Source organism: Ctenopharyngodon idella, chromosome 2 (assembly GCF_019924925.1).
Source record: "Ctenopharyngodon idella isolate HZGC_01 chromosome 2, HZGC01, whole genome shotgun sequence".
Lineage (NCBI taxonomy): Eukaryota > Metazoa > Chordata > Actinopteri > Cypriniformes > Xenocyprididae > Ctenopharyngodon > Ctenopharyngodon idella.
Window position 1 is genome coordinate 5,970,742 of NC_067221.1, and position 22,988 is coordinate 5,993,729.

At 36.0% G+C, this 22,988-nt stretch overlaps 1 protein-coding gene across 1 annotated transcript; it reads left to right on the plus strand.

The window, feature by feature from the left end:
* The first annotated feature begins 891 nt into the window (after positions 1 to 891).
* Positions 892 to 20,252, plus strand: mfsd14a2 (major facilitator superfamily domain containing 14A2). Its single transcript, XM_051882260.1, is given in 13 exon segments — positions 892 to 1,092; positions 3,922 to 4,017; positions 8,952 to 9,014; positions 9,381 to 9,508; positions 11,137 to 11,251; positions 11,488 to 11,706; positions 12,748 to 12,861; positions 13,759 to 13,830; positions 15,572 to 15,684; positions 16,095 to 16,107; positions 16,109 to 16,193; positions 18,003 to 18,169; positions 18,256 to 20,252. Coding segments are annotated over 13 exon segments (1,482 nt in total). The 5' UTR covers positions 892 to 1,008; the 3' UTR covers positions 18,469 to 20,252.
* The last annotated feature ends 2,736 nt before the right edge of the window (positions 20,253 to 22,988 follow it).

Below are 22,988 nucleotides of genomic sequence, written 5' to 3' on the forward strand. Positions count from 1 at the left end.
GAATGAGCCATTTCTATCTACATACACCGCGGGTCCCCTTACATGTTAAGACACCATTTTGCGCCGGCATGTTTCTACAGTAGCCCTAAACGGACAAACTGCTCTACAGAGCGCGTTTGCTTGACTATCTTCTCACTGCTGTTAAAGACGACGACATCTTTGTCCTGTGTTGGCCACCGTAGCATCTTTATATTGCAATTCGCAACCTCACCGCTAGATGCCGCTAAAATTTACACACTGCACCTTTAAGCATATTTTTTGCGTTTAATTTATGAATAACTCGCGCCATGTACATAGCCATAGAAGCTGGCATGGAGTTAAAAAAAAAGGAAAATAAAAAATTGCTGTTATCAATGTACGATTTGAAGAGGCTGTGTCCGCAGTCAATTTACTTCTGTTTTAAAGGGGAAATCTGTGAGAAAATGTTAGTGTCATAAATGCAGCTGTTTCTGCTGTAGTGAGGAGAAATGGTTACAACAGGTGTGTTAAAATAAGGTAATGTTGCAGATTGTAAACTAAAATAAATTAGAACACATTTTGTTTAAGAAATCTGTAACTCTTGACTGTAATCGTTTTATTACATTATGGAAATTTAAAACAAATCTATTCTTCTAAAATAAATTTTAACAAAATAACATCCAAGAGTCTCTTTTCCCTGACAAAACCCAGTCTGCTCATGAGGATAACTCAATACAAACAACACAACAGTCAGCAGTTTACAAGACAGAGGGATTCCTCATTGTTTTGTGTACCCGATTATGGTAATGAGCACTTTGGGTTCACGCGCACGGGCGATGTATTCGGCCAATGAAATCGCGAGGTAAACCACTCCCGTGAAAAAATAGACCAATCAGAAACCTGCGTTGAAAAATATGGGCGGAACTCCTGAGAGCGAGAACTGGGGACAGGAAGTCGCGTATCTTAGCGTGGATGCTAACGGTAAACTGTGATATTTAGCCACACCTCGCAGGTCCATCTCCCACAAACAAGAATGGATATAAGTTAACAATGACTGGAGAGAAAAAGAAGAAAAAGCGGCTGAACCGCAGCATTCTTCTAGCTAAGAAAATCATCATTAAAGATGGAGGCACTGTGAGTAAAACATTTCTTTGTGGCTGTTAGCCATTTGCTAGTCAGGGCTAGCAAGCTAAAACAGTGTTTTCACAGGATGAGCGGTAACAACTCTACACCGAGTGTCATTTCGATTGGCAACCTGGCAGATTTCACTTGCTGGTGATTTTAAACTTGTATCTCTGTACTATAAGAAGAAATGAAAAATAATAGATGAGACACGATAGTTTCATTAGACAACCGACAGTCAAAACAACAAGCCAGCTGGCGAGAAAGCAAGCAGGTTGTCCGTGGCTTGTGTTTTGACATCGAGTGAGTTATCTTACGTACAAACCCTGTAAATGAAACTGAAAGCCTGAAATTGGGATAATGAATTATTAAGTAAGAGAAATAATTGGTGACAGAAGTGGGTGTCCCGTCAGAATAAAAAAAATAATATGCTTTTCATGACATATGTTCTGTCCGACACCTCACCTGACTTGTTCTCCATAAGAATTACGTGTTTATGGTTTTATCATGTTGTTTTGGTCGTGAACTGCTTAAAAAAAAAGTCGATTCGGTCTTAAATGTCAAGACGGCTCCTAAATGGGCTGTCAAATTTTGACTTCATGAATCAAATAGTATGTATTCACAGGATATACTGTATCTGTAGTCTATAACTTTGTCCTTTTAGGAAACACTTGTCAAGAAGACCATTTCTTCAAAGTCCTTACACTCAAAATTGATTGAAAAGACAGTAGGAAGTTATTGACATCAATCTTCTGTCCACAAACATATTGGAAATTATGTGAATGTAAATAAAATGAACCTCCTGACATTACTTTCCCAACATACTATACTTCCTTAAATCACAGCCTTTGATTTGATAATCACAATTTGATAAGAGATATGTCACTATTTCGTAATTAATTATGCAGCCCCTTTTGTTTTATTTTAATGTTACATTTGATTTAATTAATGGTTAGCATTTCATCAACTCATGTTTGGGAAACCCTGGACTAATAGTTAAGTGCAAATGGATGGTCTGTTTATACAGGGCTAAATTATATGCTTGCTCTGAAAGTAAATATTTTTTACTTTGACCTGTCCTCTGTAATTTAAAAACACTTCATGTTTTTATGAAGTGTAAAAAGGTTTTACACTGTGCCATAAACAGGTTGTTCATAACCAGAGGTTTCTAATCATTGACTTCATTGTGTTAGTGATTTAGCTTGGGACTCCTGTAAATCGATTGAAAGGTTTAACACAAAAACCGTAGCCCACTAGTTAATATCTTGCTCATCTCAAATTTAACAAGAGCTTTTATGAATACATTACAGGCTGTACAAAGAGAGCAAATGTGTAGGTTGACGTTGTGTATTTACCTGCATAGCCCTCTCAGGCTTTGTTTGCACTGTTAACTGCTCGAGCACAGGCCACGACTCTTTCTCTCCCCCCTTTCTAATGATCCATAGCATTGTGCTCAGTCTGCAGGCTGTTAAACGTATGCGGACCATTAAGTCACTTCCGATGTTCAGCATGCATAATTTCTATAAGGGTTTGCCAAGGTAGTTTTGGGCTTTTAGGGGTTGATTTAGGGCCAGACCTCCATCAAATATTTGTTTTCTAAAGCGAAAGCTTTTGCAGTACACTAGATAAGTGTGAGATGATGAGTCTGGAATTGTAGGCCCTTTGGACCCTGTTATTGCACACTATAATGATGTTTATTTTAAGCTAATAAATGGTAATGAAGCATATGTTATGTCAAAAATATTGCTATTTTGTTCTGTCTGTAATGTGAATCATGTCTTCTGTCATTTGTCTTGTCCAGCCTTCCGCCTTATTGCTTCTTTATCCATGTTTTTCCACATTACTTCCTGTATTTTGTTTGTTTGTAGTAACAATATTAGTAATGTATGGAAGCTTGTTTCCACCACTGAATAAAAAATAAAAAAGTATATTATTATTATATTTTGAGCCAGAATTGAGTTTATATCGCAATTCTGACTTCATAACACTCAACTGTGAGTTATAAAGTCAGAATTGTGAAATGTAAAATACTTTTTTTTTCTCAGAATTGGACTTTACTCACCACTGTGAGTTTATATCTCACAATTACGAGAAATAAAGTCAGAATTGTGAGGAAAAAAGTCAGAACTGTGAGTTTATATCTCACAATTGATAGAAAACAAGTCAGAATTGCGAGTTTATATCTCGAATTTTCAAGAAAAAAGTCAGAATTTGAGGAAAAAGTCAGAAATGCGAGTTTATATCGCAACTGCGAGGAAAAAAGTCAGAATTTCGAGTTTATATCTCGAATTTGCAAGAAAAAAGTCAGAATTGTAAGGAAAAAGTCAGAAATGCGAATTTATATCGCAATTGGGAGAAGTCAGAATTGTAATAGTAATGTCAGAATTGCGAGTTATAAACTAACAATTGCGAGAAACTCAAAATTCTGACCTTTTTTCCCCTCGCAATTCTGGCTTTTTTTCCCTGCAATTCTGGCTTTTTTCCCCTCACAATTCTGAAGGAAAAAAATCAGAATTGTGAGTTTATATCTCGCAATTGTGAGGGGAAAAAAAGGCAGAATTGTGAGTTTATATCTTGCAGTTGTGAGAAAAAAGCCAGAATTGTGAGGAAAAACAGTCAGAATTGTGAGGGGGAAAAAAGGTCAGAATTTTGAGTTTCTCGCAATTGTTAGTTTATAACTCGCAATTCTAACATAACTATTACTTGCAATTGCGAGTTTATATCTCGCAATTCTGAGGAAAGAGTTCAGGAAAGTGAGATAAAAAGTCGCAATTACCTTTTTTATTTTTTATTTAGTGGGTGAAACAAGCTTTCATAGTAATGTAACTTGTCCTTGTTTAGCCACAGGGGATTGGAGAGCCCAGTGTCTACCATGCTGTGGTGGTTATCTTCCTGGAGTTCTTTGCCTGGGGACTGCTCACCACTCCCATGCTTACGGTAAACCAGTTTTGTTTCATTGCCCTCATTCACAGATTCAGATCAGAGCGAATTACAAGCCATGAATGTTTGCATTCATTCTCCCTTCCTTTTTTTTTAATCCAAAACAAGGAGTGACATTTTCCATTGCCCAGATCCGAGGAGCCTCATACAAATTTATGAATAAATGAATCCTGATCAAATGGAGAGGGCAGAATGGTGCACTCTGTTTTAGTTGATGAGGGATGCATTGTGTTGGCCAAGTATAATTGACCAAGCAATATTAAAACAACATCAAACAGCGTCATGCTAATAATGACCTTTTTATTCTGAAGGCTAACTGAAGGGTTTGTCAGGCCACATGGTTGTAAATGAAGCTGAACCTGTGATTTACTTTGTAACGCAGTGCCAGTTGTTTTTTTATGCTGGTCAGCATGATACTATTGTTGACACTGTATCCAGTACAGTCACAGCATGCTACACAACGTGCTATTTGCAAAACCTTTTTCCACAAAGTGATCCAATGCTCTGACTGTAACTGATGTTTCCTTAAATTTTCACTGCATGCAAAGTGGAATTGCTGTTTTCTTTTGTTGAATTATGCATGAGTTGAAAGCGGTGTTGTCTCTTATACTCACCAAAGCTACATTTATTTGACCGAAATACAGTAAAACAGTGATATTGAATTTTACTCCAGTCTTCAGTGTCACACGATCCTTCAGAAATCATTCTATTATCCTGATTTGGTGATTAAAGGGTTAGTTCACCCAAAAATGAAAATTCAGTCATTAATTACTCACCCTCATGTTGTTCCACACCCGTAAGACCTTCGTTCATCTTCAGAACACAAATTAAGATATTTTTGATAAAATCCGATTGCTCAGTGAGGCCTGCATTGACAGCAAGACAATTAACACTTTCAGATGCCCAGAAAGCTGCTAAAGACATATTTAAAACAGTTCATGTGACTACAGTGGTTCAACCTTAATGTTATGAAGCGACGAGAATACTTTTTGTGCACCAAAAAACCACTGAACCGTTGAAATTTCAAAACACTTATGACGTAATGAAGCCTCGTTTCCTGAAATCGTGTGACTTTAGCAGTTTGATACACACTCCGAACCACTGATTTGAAACAAAAGATTCATAAAGCTTCGAAGCTTCATGAAGCAGTGTTTTGAAATCGCCCATCACTAGATATTGTTGAATAAAGTCGTTATTTAGTTTTTTTGGGGAACAAAAAGTATTCTCGTCACTTCATAACATTAAGGTTGAGCCACTGTAGTCACATGAACTGTTTTAAATATGTCTTTAGTAGCTTTCTGGGCATTGAAAGTGTTAATTGTCTTGCTGTCAATGCAGGCCTCACTGTGCCATCGGATTTTATCAAAAATATCTTAATTTGTGATTTGAAGGTCTTATGGGTTTGGAACGACATGAGGGTGAGTAATTAATGACAAAATGTTCATTTTTTTTGGTGAACTAACCCTTTAAGAATCATTTCTTATTATTATCAATGTTGAAAACAGTTGTACTGCTTAATATCTTTGTGGAAAACATGAGACTTTTTTCAGGATTCTTTGATAAATCAAAAGAAAAACAGCATTTATTTGAAATACCAATCTTTAAAACATTTTAAATGGATTTACTGTTACTTTTGATCAGTGCAGTGCAGCTCTTACTGAATAAAAGTATTTAATCTTACTAACCCCAACATTTTGAACAGTACTTTTACACATTTAATCTTACACCATGTCTACACCGGACGCGACCATTGACGCATCACATCGCACCAGCTAGAATCTGTCTACACTGGACGCAACAAAGTGACCGTTGCAAATCCATTTGTCCTTTCTATGAGAAGTATCATAAGTGCTTGGAGTACATCATAAATACAACGCGGCATCAGTTTACTGTCGGGCATTTGTCATGTCGCGCCGCATCCAGTGTAGACAGCATCACTGATTATAATGGGTTCTTTTGTCGCGTCACATCGCAATGCTCACATCCATTGTAGGCACGGTGTTACTGCTATTAAATTCAGGACAGATATTTCCAGCTTTGTTTACTTTGTTTCTGGGGATGTACTGTACAGTAATAATGTGTCTGTTATTCTGTTACCATATCAGTATCTGCAAATATTGGCTTTGGTATCTGTCTGTTTTGCGTTTATTCAGCAGAATTAATTTAAACATTGTAAAATGTAAAATGGTTAAACAAAAAAACAGGGCTGTGAACACAACACTACTTTTATTGATCAATGAAAGAATAATCAATACCTAAAATATATATATATATATATATATATATATATTTTTTTTTTTTTTTTTTTAATTTCATTGGTTTAAACGGTATCCTTAACTTCTATGGCACATTACAAAAGTACTAAACAGTTAGGCATAATTTCTGTTGTACTGCTATTGTAATGCTTTGATGTCTGTTGATGATCAATGTCAACACAATATAGATTTATTGTATGAGCCTTGATATCTATTATCGGCCACAGCATACAAAAGTCTGAGACCAATTTGAAATCTGGGATTTTTTTTTTTTGTGTATTTACACTTGGAAATAATGTTTTAGGATTTTGAAATATTTAAAACACAATTTTGTTACTAATAAAATATAAAAGTGGACATTCACTCAAACTGTTACGGAAATTGTTAAAACAGAAAAAAATAATGTAACAGATATTTTTTCACCAGTGGCTTTTGGTAGTGGCTGAAATAGAAACAGTCCCTAGTTGGTTAATGTCTTGTATATGGATAAATTGCTAATTCATTGTCCTCATTTCCCAATGTGGGAAGAGGATTTGCATTTAGTTGGTACAGTTGAGCCAGAGAGTCGCCTCAATGCTCTTTGCTCTGGCCTTTTATTTGATTAGTAGCCTCTGATATACTGAAGCACTAATGAGCCTAACAAAGCCTTCCAGATGAACGCTGCACTGACAAGACTTAACGTCTCAGCAAGTGGCACAGCTTTGCTCTTTCAGACAGTGCAGTCGAGCTCTGCTTCAGTGCCATATCAAATGAACACAGCAGGTGAAATGAGTTCACATGCTTTGTTTTCTTCTCTCAGCATCATTTCTTAAATAAATGAGAAAAAAAGCGAAAGTGAAGAAACGCAAATTCCCATTTCTGAATGTGGATAATCTCTTGTGCAGATCTCAGATCTGGTCAACATGCTTCTTTTTTTTTCTCTATTCAGTTGAATGTTTCTCACAGGTGCATTATGGGCTTGTTAGACTGTTTACATTTCCATGATGATAACAGTGACCGATTAAAAAAGTAATAGTATCAGGTTTCTATAAACGAGCAGAGTGATTTTTGCAGGACAATATGTAAGCAAACAGTTGAATGTCAATAACCAGTGTCGTTTCACTTTTCTTAAAGGGTTAGTTCACCCAAAAATGAAAATTCTGTCATCATTTACTCAACTTCATGTTGTTTAAAACCCATAAGACTTTCATTCATCTTCAGAACACAAATGAATATAAAAGCCTACATCTGTTCATCATATAAATCAATCGAGTCTCTTCGGTAAATTTGGACTAAACCGGTCAATTCATAAGGATTCGTTTTTTTGATCTCTTTATGAACTTTTTGACCCGTCAAAGTGGTAGTTGCATAGCTGTCCATGGAGGGACAGAAATCTCTCAGATTTCATCAAAAAGATGAACGAAAGTCAAGTTTGGAGCAACATGAGTGTGAGTAAATAATGACAGAATTTTCTTTTTTGGGTGAACTAACCCTTTAAGTATGTCTTAACTGTGCAGTTATAGAAAATTAATAAATGCCTTTCAACATTTTTTCAAGTTAAATTTCATCAGAATTGAACATGCCACTTTATAATAAGGCATATGCCCTGTTGGACTTCAGTCCATATGTAATGTTGACTTCTTGGAACTGTAGACTTTGTCTTTGAATTTGTATACAGATCAGTTGATTTGTTTCCCAGTCATAAGAGAACAGATCTCTTTTGTACACTTATGTAAAACATTGACACTGTTGTATACAGTGTGTTTAATGATTAGTCAGGCTGTGGGAATCATTGCTCCAGTCAGAGGTATGCACCTGACTTCAACGGCAATTACGGTTCTTATGCTCAGCCTCAAATAGAAAGCAGTTCAAATCTCAAAATGCTTAAGTCACATTTCTGTTTGCATACAGCCTTGCCTTGTACTTTATTATGGGTTGGTCATTTCATTGCACAGTCAAAACAACATGTTTTTACTCATGGTGGTTATTTTGTAACCTCTAACAAGTAAAGCAGCAAAAACAATGACACATTTATGTGGGAAAACAATATGTTGGATCCAGTTGGATCATGAAGCACATTTGGCTTGTGAACTACTTGGTTATTTGATATCCTCAGTTACAGACATGGAAACCCTTTGAATGATTTTTAATGTGGAAATGGATGATATTCTGTATTTTTCATGCTTTGACATTATTTAACGAGTATTTTTGCTTATTTATTTGCTCTGAAAAGGCATTTATTTATTTATTTACCAGAGGAATATCTTTCCAAACAACTATTGTTACCAAGTATGATCAAAATGTTTAATGAAATGGTAAACAAATGTCAGTTTTTAATTGATTCATTGAAATCTAAAGTTTAAATAAGAGACTATTAAAGCATCCCTGATTGTCTCTTATACTCACAAGAGAAGGAAGAATCTTGAACAACTTAATTTCAACTAAAAGTTCATTAAAATCATTGTGATGTTCATGTGATGTTGCCTGCTTTTATATTGCGACAAAATCAGTGCAAATATATTTGACTATCAAATTGCCAAGTATTCTTATTGCCAAGTTTCAGCTTGCAGTAGTACTTCTTTATGAGCTCTGACATAGAGTAAACCTAGTGAATCATTAACATTATTCTGTACCCAACAGGTTATCTGTATATATGTACAGCATACATTTTATGGTCAATCTGTTTTTTTGTTTCAGGTGTTACATCAGACATTCCCCCAGCACACATTCCTGATGAACGGACTTATTCATGGTGTCAAGGTAGGACATTGACTCCAGCCATTCACATTTACTCATGCTTTTCCTCTTCTCCCTTTCTGATGTGACAAGAGATAAGAGTCATGATTAGGGCTAGCTACTCTTACGTTGCCATGTTTATTTATGATAAACCCTGGTCACACGGTGATGCCCTTAAATACGGTAAAGTGGGAACAGAATTTACCAGTTTAAACCTCACCGATAAACAAGATTCTGCAATCCAGCCTGATCCGAATATTAATGTGAAATATTAAGATCCAAACAGTTTGCCAGATCCGGTCAGGCTCTGGTCGTGCCATGCAGTTGTTTTCGAAACTTTCAGAGTAGACGTGCCATTTAAGGAAGCCATGTGCTTTTGTATTCACTCAGGGCCTGCTGTCTTTCCTGAGTGCTCCATTAATCGGTGCTCTGTCAGATGTGTGGGGCCGGAAGTCCTTCCTGCTGCTCACTGTGTTTTTCACCTGTGCTCCCATCCCTCTCATGAAGATCAGCCCATGGTAAGCCTCTTGCATGAAGCAGTTTCCTACTTTAATGTGAAATTACAGAAAATCTAATTCTCATTACATACTATGAGACAAATTATATATTATTTTAAGGGCTGCCCCCTAATAGTCGACTAAACGTTAGTCGACTAGAAGAGGCTTAGTCAACCAAAATTGTATTAGTCGGTTAGTCGCAGAAGGAAAAAAAACCTCAAGGTGGAGTCACGCAGTCTGTGAGGGACAGATCATTAACGACAGGTCCTTGTGGTAATTGCAGTATGTCGGGAAGGAAATCCAAACGTTCGACTATCATTCATCGACCTCAAATATGGCATATCATTTGAAACATAAGCAGTAACAACTTTACTTGGCTGCCCGCTCTAACGTTAACCTGGATAATTGTGCGATAGGTAGATCCAAGTGTTTGTGTGGAGTGTGGAAGGTGAAGTATACACAATTACTGCGTGACACGGAGGAGCCGGCGCGATCACTTGAATTTTTTTTGATAACAGCGGAAACAACTTAAAATACTCTATTATTTTAATTAAAATGTTCATACTTTTGCTGGTGCTTTGCGGCAAGTTTATGCGTGCGCTTGAGCGCGGAATAGGCTATATTACGCCTAAATATATTAAAGGCTCATTATGGTTTAGTATTCCCCCAGTAAATATTTAAGTAATTTAATTAATATAATCGTGCGATTATTTGACTAATGGCTTAAATTAACGACTAATAGTCGACTAGAAAAATCTTTAGTCAGGGGCAGCCCTAATTATTTTGATAAAAATGATTTTATTATGAATTATTAACGTGATAAAAATGATTTTAATATGATAAAAAAAAAATTTCTTCTATGCTTTTTAATAAAAATTGAATAGACTATTTTTATGCCATATATATATATATATATATATATATATATATATATATATATATATATATATATATATATAATTATTATTATTATTATTTTATTTTATTTTTTTTCATTTGATTTTGGGGTAAATATAGCCTGCATATTCCTTTTGTGAGTGTTATTTTAGTATTATTTATATACTTTTGTACCATTTAATATTTTAGTTTTCATTGTAATTTTAGTTTAAGTTTTAGTAGTTTAGTTTTGTGCATTTGTCTTTTTTTTTCTTTTTCTTTTTTTAAATTATTTCTACTTATTTAAGAAAGTATTTTATTTATTTTATTTCATTATTTTTATTTTAGTAATTTTTGTACTTGTACTAAATACTTTAAATACATTTGTTTTTTTTATCTAATATTTATAGTTTATTTTATAATTTCAGGTTTATTTATATTAACTAAATAGATTTTTAATATTTTCAGTTTTCATTAACAATAACAACATTGTTGTTAGCTTAACCCTACAGTGACATAGTCATTGTATTATTTATTGATTGATTGACAATATGATTTGTTCATATTATCATCTTAATTGTAAACCATTTTAGAAAACTTTAGCCAAATTCATAAATGTACAATTATTTTAGTCACATATTTATTTGTATTACGTTTTTTATTTTTTTATTTTAAGCATTTCAAACTCTCTAAATGTTTTATTTTAGACTTAATGTGGGTTTTTTTTTTTTTTTTTCTGGTAGTCTTCTCATTCTCTCTGTCTGATCCTACAGGTGGTACTTTGCAGTGATCTCCATGTCTGGTGTGTTTGCGGTCACTTTCTCTGTGATCTTTGCATATGTGGCCGATATCACCCAGGAGCATGAGAGGAGCACAGCATATGGCCTGGTGAGCAGAGGAACATGACTTATAACTTCCTTTTGATGTTGTGCAGTAACAACTTCACAGCAACTATACGTGGATGAGCGATTACATTTTGTAGCTCGTCGGCGCATATTGGTTTCCTGTTATTTTGACAGCCGACTGTGGTTTCCTTTTTGGCCCTGCAATGAAATTAAAGTGTTAATTGTGTTGAAGAACATTTCCCTTGTGGTCAACGCAGCTGATTCAATCTTTTCCCACAGGTATCGGCCACTTTTGCAGCCAGCCTGGTGACAAGCCCAGCGATCGGTGCGTACCTGTCAGAGGCGTATGGAGATACATTGGTGGTGATCCTCGCCACGGCCATTGCCCTGCTCGACATCTGTTTTATCCTGGTAGCGGTTCCTGAGTCCCTGCCTGAGAAGATGAGACCGGCCTCCTGGGGGGCCCCCATCTCCTGGGAGCAGGCAGACCCCTTTGCAGTGAGTCACTGATGTCTGTGCAAGTACAGTCATGGGGATGCAATGACCTTTGTCTTATCTGTCACATGAGAAGGTTGATGGAACCAGATTGGTAGTCTAATTTTAGAGTCGAGATCATTGTTCGGACAACTGATTAATCAGTTTTAATTTTGGTTGCTAAGTTTTTGGTGGTTTAATACACACAGTGCTATTCAAAAGTTTGTGGTCCGTAAGATTTTTATTTATTATTTTCAAAACCTTTAAGCAATTATGCATTCAATTGTTGAAAAATTACAGTAAATTAATTTCTGTTTCAAGTAAATGCTGTTCTTTTTAAATTTTTTATTCATTAAATAATCCTAAAAAAAATCATGGTTTCCACAAAAATATTAAGCAGTACCACTGTGATAATCAACTGTGAAAATGAGAAATGCACCAAATCATCATATTAGAATGAATTCTGAAGGATCATGTGACACTGAAGACTGGAGTAATGATGCTGAAAATTCAGCTTTACCATCACATGAATGAACATTTCATTCATTAATACAGTTTATTCACTGTAGTTTAAAAAAATGGTAAAATATGACAAGGTCTCAGAGTTAAAATGTGTCAGAAAAAATTAATCTTAATTATGTCAGATAACACTAAAGCAAGACATGGTCAGGTCAAAGTGTCTGAATAATTTTTGGTCCCAAATAATTATTTATATATTTTATTTTTTATATATATTTATATTAATTTATATATATTTATATTACATTTACTATTATTGTTATTATTATTATTATTATAACATATTTTACATATCCCAATCTAAAACGTTTTTTGGAAATTTCGTTTTGCATGTTCCTACTCTGTTTGCCGTGTTGCCTCAAATCAGTACAAGTGTGAATACCATTTTGGAAGAAAAAAAAAAGAGCTGGCATTTGAAGAAGAATGGCGAAGATGTCGTCTGTCACTTATTAAATGAATCATGTTGCTGTTCTTCTGCCCACTCATTCTTTCTCAGTGTCTTCCTCCCTCTTTCTCATGCTCTCTCTGTGACTCTTTTGTTCACAGTCCTTGCGTAAGGTGGGCCAGGACTCCACGGTTCTCCTGATCTGCATCACAGTCTTCCTTTCCTACCTTCCTGAGGCTGGACAGTATTCCAGTTTCTTCCTGTATCTCAGACAGGTACACTGCACACCTTTATATCGATGCCACAAAGACACACAACTGGAACTGCTTTTTATCTAGTGGCATGGCGAATCTCTGAGATTGCTGCTTGGCATGAATATGCATTGATGTTTATGCAGACACTCAAACCTTGTTGTAGCTTAAGCAAATACCCAAAAAGTGAATCACATACCTGTGAGTCACACTTCACATATACTCCCTCACCCTCCAAGTAAACAGTTCGAAATAACTGTTCTAACTGCTTGAGATAGTCATGTGATTTTAACTCACTCAGCTTCTGCCGGAATGTCTTTTGTCCATATTTCAAAGCTGAGTGTTGTGTAGTTTTGTGAGATGCATATACACAATGCTTAGAAACATCATTACGTAACACTTTCATTTCTTCTGCTGTCAGGCTTGACAGTTACTGGAAATTAAGCTGAAACAACATGAACGACACTGTATGCTGTTGATGTTAATGGGATTTATATTAATAAATCAAAGGCTTATTTCACACCAGTGTTACTGCAACTAAAATTATTGAAACATTTTTGTCATTTAAAATAAGTCTGAAATAAAATAAAATGTAAATATTAGATGAAAAACTTGAATAAAAATAGAAATGCTACCTTGGCAACTAACTGAAATGTTTTAGTTGAAATACTAAAATTACTGAAACTTAATTAAAATAAAACTGAAAAAAATAAAACTGTTCTTTTCTAATATATGTAATCTAAAATAAATGACAAAAGCACATAACAAAATTGATAAAAATTAAAATATCAGGCTAAAAGCTAATTCAAAGTATTAATAACTATATAATACTGGAATAAAAAAAAGAAAAATGCTCTGTAATTGAATGATTAAAATCTAAATCAGAAGATGTTCTTAAACTGCCAATTTTCAACTTCCCAGGTCATTGGATTTACGTCAGAAACAGTTGCTGCCTTCATTGCTGTGGTGGGAATCCTGTCCATCTTGGCTCAGGTTGGTTTCCAGACTTTTTTCCACCCCTTCCATTGTGAGTTTGTACCACGTGACTCTGAGAAGCGCAGCATGTGTTCATTCGTACTAATCGGCTCACTCAGCTAGGGGTAGACGATATGACCAAAATCTTAAATCACAATATGGGTAATTTTATTTCATGATAATGATGTGCTATAGTCAAACCAAAATTTATTCAGACACCTTGAACATTTTATTCATTAATACAGTTTATTCACTATAGTTTAAAAAAAAATGGTAATAAAATATGACAAGATCTCAGAGTTAAACTGTGTCAGAAAAAAAATTATCTTAATTATGTCAGATAACACTTAAGCAAAACGTGGTCAGGTCAAAGTGTCTGAATAATTTTTGGTTCCAAATTTTTATCAATTTTACTGGTAGTCCACTGTATGAAGAATTTTGGGGTATAATATGTCACAGTTTACTTTACAAAATATAGCTATATATCACAATATAGCTATTTTTGCTTTAAATGAAGTTTTAATATAATCAAATTTTGATACTATAGGTTGTTTGTACATGACGTCATTGCTGCACGCGAAATGCGGCTGGAGGGCAAGGAGTGATTTTTCTATATAGGAATCCTATCACAAACTCAAAATTTGTATGTTTTGCATCATTTATGGTTGCTCAAATCTATCGAACCGAGAAACCACAATAAGCTTTTATTGTTTATGTAACTTGTATCATTTTTTAACTTTAAAAGTTGTCACCTTTTACAGGGTTTTGCGTCCGCTGATACTGAAATGAATACAGATACCTGCTTACCTTTTTTGTTTTTGACTTGGTTAAATAATCACATTCTTCATGGTATCGTTTGCAGGGAAGAGAAGATATTTTATCCCATTGCTTGATCATTTGATGTTTTCACTTGAATTTTGTAGAATTCCATTTACAATGTTGATCTGGTTACCATGGAAACAGTGTCACGTGCTCCTGCTTCAGCCATCATATGGTAGAAAATGTCCAAATAAAAAAATGTGTTCAACAAGCTGACAGAAGTCGATCCATTTCTTGTTGGAAGCGTGTAAATGTAACTGTAGATTTAATGTTTTCTTAAAAAATTTACATTTATTCTTATTAAAGCGAGACAAAAGTGATTCAGTCAAGAGTATTGAGAGATTTTCTCTTTTTTGTTGTTTGATTTACATTAATGACACAGATGACAGCAGGAATATTAGGCTGCTGTCACTTGAAGACCAAATGCACGGATCCAATATACTGTTACACATGCGTTTTCTTTCTCAACTGTTGTGTTCACTAAAGACATAAATGACTGTTTACAAGTATACTTGCAAAGATGGGCATTTTGACACATAAGTATGTTTAACCGTTGAAGCCCAATAAGGCGGCAAAAAGAACTCTGTTCAGTACTCGTGCGCTGTATGAGCAGCGGCTTCATGTGCGCTCGTCTCTCAGACAGCGCTCAGAAACCATCTCTCAGTGCACGCATATAGCAAAATCAGTTCTCTTTCGCTGCTTATTGCATTTCACCGGTTTAAAATCAATTGTTTTTAAACCGCAATGCTTAACTCATGCAAATGATAAGCTTTCGTGAGCACAGCAATGTCACGTGACTGTAACCGTGATCGAGATGATGGTGGTTGACAAATTTCTACTGGTTAATCGTGTCTTGTATTGCCCACCCCTACATTAGGCATTAGGATGTAAAGGGAAGCCAGTGAATATTTGCAAAGTAATGGTTCTTCTCTCTGTGCAGACGGTTGTCCTAGGAATCCTGATGCGTTCCATAGGGAATAAGAACACTATTTTGTTAGGCCTCGGCTTTCAAATCCTACAGCTGGCCTGGTACGGCTTTGGCTCCCAGCCCTGGTGAGTCGATCATCTAGAAAGCCACTAGAGGGCAGCAAACTCTTCATTAGACATGGTACACTTCAAGTCACAGATCCTAATTGGATTTTTATTTAAAATCAATACTAATTGTAGTGTTTCATAAGCTTTATTTAAAGGATTTTTAACAAGATATTTTACAGCTAGTTGCAGTTCTGAAGCATAATTTTTGTGAAATGGAAGAAGAAAATCAATGGATTTCATCCAAGATGTCATGTCCTGCTTTATATGAATTATTTTTTAATGCCATTACACACATCAAGAACTCACAGACAAGTAAACATGACCTCGGCAGTGTGTGCTCCTGAAAACCAGTTACACATGCGCATGAACTGAAACCGATTGAGAGTCTGTGAGAGAGAGAGATGCTGATGGTTTATTTTTCTCTTAAGGATGATGTGGGCCTGCTGGAGCTGTTGCTGCCATGTCCAGCATCACCTTCCCAGCAATCAGTGCCATAGTGTCCCGCAACGCAGACCCTGACCAACAAGGTGAGACACGTGCGGCCACACCACAGTAACATCAGCAAAAATATCTTAATATAGTCATGCACAAAGTCTTCTGGCTGGCACATTCATTTTTCATCCACAGAATAATTAAGTTTTATTAATTATTAAGTCACTGTTTATTGTTATTACATGGAATATTTAATTCTGATGGGTCATTCACTGCATTCTGCTGTCAAAAACAAAGATGTGCTAGTTTCATGTCTCGCTATCACTATGCAGGCTCTGGCATTTGAAAAAAAAAAATCATATCAAATCATATCAGTATTTGGTATAATGCAGAATAAACTACTTAATTTACTTTTAACCCAATAATGACTGTCCGATAATGACATTACATTGTTGATGTATTTTTAGGGATGCACTGAATTCTGGTTGATACTGATAAGCTGATTAATTATTTTCATGTTATGGCCTATAGTAAAAAAAAAATTAAAAAAAATGTTATATTAAATTATATTTTATGTCAGGCGGTACAACTAAATAGTTGTATGTATATACTGTAGTTGTACCACCTGACATGAAGAGTGTACCAACCTACCCATACTTGAAATTAGCAGTTTTTACCAGTATTTGAGAGAGATCTACAAACATTTTAACTCTGTTTGCAGTTGTGCCACCCTGACATTCAAATTGCTGGACAAAAGTTTTTCAATTATCTCAACAGCTTTAAAACTACTGATATTTATAAAATGTGTTTATATGAAAGGTTTCAAACCTAAAATGATGCCATAGTCTTTAGATTTTATTTTTTTATTTTTAAGACACCATTTTAAATAGTTTTCTCGTCTGTTCATTTGTTCAGACAGTTGCACCACCTGACATTTTGGGGGTTTAAGAAAACAAAACGGTTTTATAGAATAAAGTGATGTATGTCATGAATTTGTCAAATTATTTTAAAAGGAAATAATGCACTTGGACACAAAACTTCATGTCATGCCATTGAAATTTAGAATAATACACTACAAAAAAATAATACAAAACATTGTAAATGCATAGACAACGTTCAAAAGTTGGTTGGTAAGATTTTTTTAAATCAAAATGGTAATACTGTGAAAGTAAACTGTTTTCTATTTTAATATATTTTATATTGGTTTTCTATTTTATTTTAAAATGTAATTTATTCCTGTGATCAAAGCTGAGTTTTCAGCATCATTACTCCAGTCTTCAGTGTCACATGATCCTTCAGAAATCATTCTAATATGCTGACCAAGTACCAAGTCGGTACTGAAATGTTAAAAATGTGACAATACCAGCATTTCCCTCTAGCATTTTGAACGCTGTTGAGCGGATTCTTAAACACCTCTGATTGGCCACTGTGTTCATGCACTCAACAGATATGTCTGTGATTGGCTATAATGATCAACACTTCAAAAACTTGTTGTAAATAGACATCTGTGACGCTCTTCACCAGGCATTCACACAGATACACACAGGAACATTTGAAAGCAGGCATGTATCAGCTGATCCCTAATACATCCGCTGATAGACACCTGCTTTCAAACATCAGAGCATCACAGATGTCTTTTTTATTTTAATATGTTTTTGAAGCGTTGATCGTTGTAGTCAATCTGTTGAGTGCGTGAACACAACGGCCAATCAGAGGTGTTTAAGAATCGGCTCAACAGCTCTCAAAATGCTAGAGGGAAATGCTGGTATTGTCACTTTTTTAAAATTTCAGTACTGAAGTCGGTACTTTTGACAACCCTAATTACATTATAATAAAATGAAGTAACCGGTTTAGTTTTGGGCAAATGCCGTCTCATTCAGTATGTCTCTCTGTTTCTCTGTCAGGTGTGGTGCAGGGGATGATCACAGGAATTCGAGGACTATGTAACGGCCTGGGTCCTGCGCTCTACGGCTTCGTCTTCTACCTGTTTCACGTGGAGCTCAGTGAAATGGACCCCGCAGAGAGCCCAGAGAAGGGTGCCAAACCCAACATGGCCAACCCCACAGATGAGGTGAGTGCTGATCAGAAATAAGAAATCTGTCTGTATTACACAACAAGCATGCACCCACAAATCTCTGTATATCTGTGCCCCCTCAGAGTGCCATCATCCCCGGCCCTCCTTTCCTGTTCGGAGCATGCTCGGTTTTGCTGTCCCTTCTGGTTGCTCTCTTCATCCCAGAGCACAATGCTCTCAACATGCGGCCCAGCAGCTACAAGAAGCACAACAACGGCGCGCAGAGCCACTTACACGGCTCTCAGGGCGGACCCTGCGAGGGAAAGGAGCCTCTGCTGGAGGACAGCAGCGTATAACCCCACTGACGAGGGGGGCGGGCACGGACCCCAAACCCCCTCACATCAACACCCCAACCTCCCCAGGCGCACATGAGCAGTGCACCTTTTTACAGAAGATGACATCACCGCCCTCTCTTGTTCCCCTGCAGCTCGGCGAAGGCAGAACGAGCTGTGGGAACCGGTGCACGTATTACAAGTGCGTAACTAGGCCAACGGGAGCTGACCTTGGCCTTGAAGAACAGGAAGTGGAGCGAAGGACATTTTGCCTTGAGGGAAATGCAAGCAGACACAGTTGTGTACTGATACGGACTTGGTGAAGGTTTTCCTCATTTTTACTGTTACATAGGGGTTTTTTTGTGTGTCTTTTCTCTTATTCAGAATTTCAATTGTTTAAATGTTCCTTCCTTGTCCAAAGACCTGGTAACCGTAACAATAGGGAACGTGTCTATCGTGACGTTACAGGCTAACTTTTGATGTGCTGCTTTCTACTGGTTCTTCTTGGTTTTGTACTTAACAGATTGAAAGACGCTTCTAGAGAAGAGCGTGTCGTCTTTTCGAACCCTCAAGGAAAACGTAACCAAGAAGGTCATTTCACACAGTCGTCGCTGTTGTATCATGCTCCTTCGAACTAGAGTTTCTGTTCTTGTACATCAGATGAAATAGTTTGTACTTCCTCTCCCTTGCTATCACGAGCGGTGTGTCAGAATTCATGCAGAGGGAGTAAAAGTTGCCTTTTAAGTGGCTTTTTATCACAATTACCAAACCCAGATGAAGACTACGCTCTGAGAAGGGTCAACCGTATCGCTCCTGTCGGAGCCTGCGCATATTTGATTTTCGTTCATCGTCTGCTTCGCCACCAGAACTCCCTGTGAACGTCAGCACTGCCACGATACAACAGGCTAGCAGGGTTACAAGCTTACTGACCGCATACCTAGTTTTCATATTATCGCAAGCACTGATGTGGGTGGAATAGCTTCGATGTGATTGGATGAGCATCGCTAGATCCAGTGAATCTAATATCACACATGCTGCTACTGTAGGGTGTACAAGGTTACAAAGTTCTGTGGTATAATACTATACTCTAAACGTGGTGTTTCTATTAGAGTTAAGCTTTTTCTGGCACGCCATTGTGATTTTAGACCCCAAATTTTGTGGCCGATTTCTATTTGCGGTGCTTAATTTTTTCTGGTGAGAAACTTTTTGAATACTTTTATCAGATCTCAACATTAACGTTCGATTTTTCCAGAGAAAACCTCAAGTGCATTCAGATCACTTTTTCTTTTAAACCGATCTCTGGGTTTTGTTTATTTGGTTTTAGGTGCCATACCTGACTTTATTTCTGTCTTTTGTGTGTTTTTATTCATTTGTGTGTTTCACTTTCTGGTATTTGTATGGTTTTCTTCTCTTTTTTTTTTTTTATGTTGCTATTTTCAAGACAAATCCACAAGATGTTCCACAGCTTGTTTTTAGCTAACATTTTGGACCATTTATGTTTTCTTACAGCATTGAAAACCATGTAAATGTTATTTAAAGGTTTTTTCCATCATTTCACATTGAGCTGTATGACCAAACTTGAATGGAATTCTTTATCATATATTTTCATCCTGTTTTGTACCTGCATAATTACTCCTTTTCACTAGCCACTAAAAGAAATCTGGTGTTTGCCTCCGAAAAAAAAAGCCAATTAATTTGTGCCTAAAATGTGCTCTAAAAGAATAGAAACAGTTTATGTGAATGGTGATCCGGCTGTAAATATTAGGAACTAATGAGAAACTATTTATTAAAAGTTTATTGATATTGAAGTCTTTGTGTTTTCTTCAAAAACAAAAAATCATATATGTATTATGTATGGTATTATAATGGATTATTGTTGATTTTCTTGTTATGTCAGCTAAAATTTAAAAATATTTATTATATTCTTAAGTCTCTCAGGACAAGCATTGTTCAGGGTTTAGCAAAATGGTGCCATTTTAGGTGCGCTATGAATTCAGACTTATAACTAGTTTTCCCATATTTCAAATATAAAAGTCTGACATTTCTGTATAAAATGTTCTGCTGCATAGGGGTAATAGTTCTCCGAAGACATGCCTTTACTGCTGTGAAACAAATGCAATGTTAATCCACTAGAGGGCAGCAGTGGGCAACGTTTCACCACATACAGCGTATTTGTAAAGGCAGTTCATTTTGTCTCTACACGACAACCACAATATCATCATAAGGTATTACAATTTTAGACATTTTATTCACAGCAAAGAATCAACTTGTGATTTGCAACGCTGAAGACATTTGTGGGTTTACTCGTTAGTTCTTTCGATCTTCGTGATGCTGATTGGTTGTTGGTGACTGGTTTAAATGCCATAGGCAAGGCTGTACGTTAACTTTTTTTTGCACATAGCACTGGTGCTACAGAGGTGTAAATTTTGTAGTACAGGCCACACAATTCTACAAGTATAAAACGTATGTTACCATCTCTGAAAACAACCAAAAGTAATGCAGTTACTTACAACAGGTATGTGACTGATAAAGGACATTACCGTTCCATACAGGCCACAAAATATAAACCTTTCAGGCAAACATTTTCTTGATTTGTCAAAATGGCAGACTGCAGGAACGCAACACCTCGTTTAACATTAATTCTATTTTGTTTACATAGCCCAATATCACTAATCACAATCCAAATCCATCCATTTTGATTGGGCACTTGAAAATACCACTTCATTTTCCTATAAATCATTAGAAAGCAAAGGTCTAAAATGTTAATATAAAATATTAAATTATTATGATAAAAATCTCTGACGGTAATTTGTTATTTTTTGTCAGGAAATCGTATTCACCCACAGAGAGAAATAATTATTTAAAAAAAAAAAATGTTATTTTTTCTCCTATTAGTTATGAATGGGAGAAACTGCAACGCGCAATTTGGCGGAATACGTCCCGCCTTCTAAGTAAAAGAGCCAATCGCTGATTGATAAAGTCATTGCGTCACTGCAGCTGCCGTTAGAAGACTCTCGCTTAGGACTGCATATGCGCATTGGCTCATCTAGCCTGAAAAATAAGCTTTTTAACGTTATTTTAACATAAGAAACAGCATTTATGGAACAGTTCATGTCAGATTTTGTTGCTGATTTGAAATATGTTATTTAATTGTGAGTTTGACAAGCGTTTTTTCCACCAATCAAATAGATAGGACTTGGTCTTAGATGCCTGAAATAGCTGCCTGGAGGCGTTACAAATATGGCCGCCGCCGAGTGAACAGACTTTCCTTGAAAGGGACTTTGGAATTAGTGAGTACACGTCTTTTTCATTCATACTCGTAGCCAGAGGGCGCCCTAGCGCAGAAAGTCCACAAGTGAGACTCATAGAAGTCATAAACATTCCAGGAACCCCTTATATGGACAAACACCTCCAGCTATCACTAGCAGAATGAAACGCAGATAGACACGTTTTGACTGATGAAACATGAAGACAATAATCATACAATTGTGACAATATAGGGTTTATCTGTGTTCTTCTAGACATCTCAGGTATTTTTATAAGAATAATGTATATTTGTAATGCAATGCTAATCGACATAGCCTTTATCACTAAAATATACTATAAAATAATAGCATTTCTGTCTAATTCTATGATATGAAGCCGCATCAGATCACAAAAGGAGATCGGAGTAAAAACGTAATTAAATGACCTCTTTTGTTGGACATCAACAGGTTTGTAAACGCATCTTATCACAAGTTTGGAAAGATGTTTGGTGCGTGTTACTTTTTCAAATGCATGTTATAAGTGACTCAAACTTGCAGAGCTCCAAAGTGCACTTCACCATGAAACATGCTGCGCATATATGTGTTTAATTAAAACTTTGCAATTTAATTTAATAATCGCACTAAGCCAAATTATGATTTCAGTTTAATTTCAGTTAATCGTGCAGTCCTAGACAGAGACGATCCTCCCTACGTAAACTACTCAAACTACTTGGGTTTGTCCATATTTGACCCAAATTTGTGTTGAAACAACCATGCCTTTTTTTATCTATCATGCTGTAATTTCGCTAGTAAATCACGCATTTAGAAAGCCAGTTTGGCTGTGTGTCATAGCCAGACGGTGCCAGAGCATTACTATTAAAAAAGCATTTATTTAGCTGTCAACGAAAATTTGGTTTTAATTTTTTTTAAGTGTTTTAACAGGATTCCCTTTACATACAGTATTTATATACATTTTTCATAACTTGCAGTTTGTTTCCTTGATGTTTTAATTCCATTTCCCTACAGAAAACTGGCAGTGCACCTTGCATACTGAAAACCATTGTAATTATTACTTAAGTTTATGGAAATTTTTTTTTTTTTTTTTAAGAATGCACTGACAGGGGCCCCTTCACAAAGTTTTTCTTAGGGCCCCCAGAAGTGTAGGATCGGCACTGGTCCTAGATTAACCTCACACACAAACAAGCGGCTCTGTCTCACACACATGCAAAACTGTATTGCACGTGCACTACTGAGGTACATTTGTTCATCACACAAATCGATTTTTTGAACTTTGTAAAG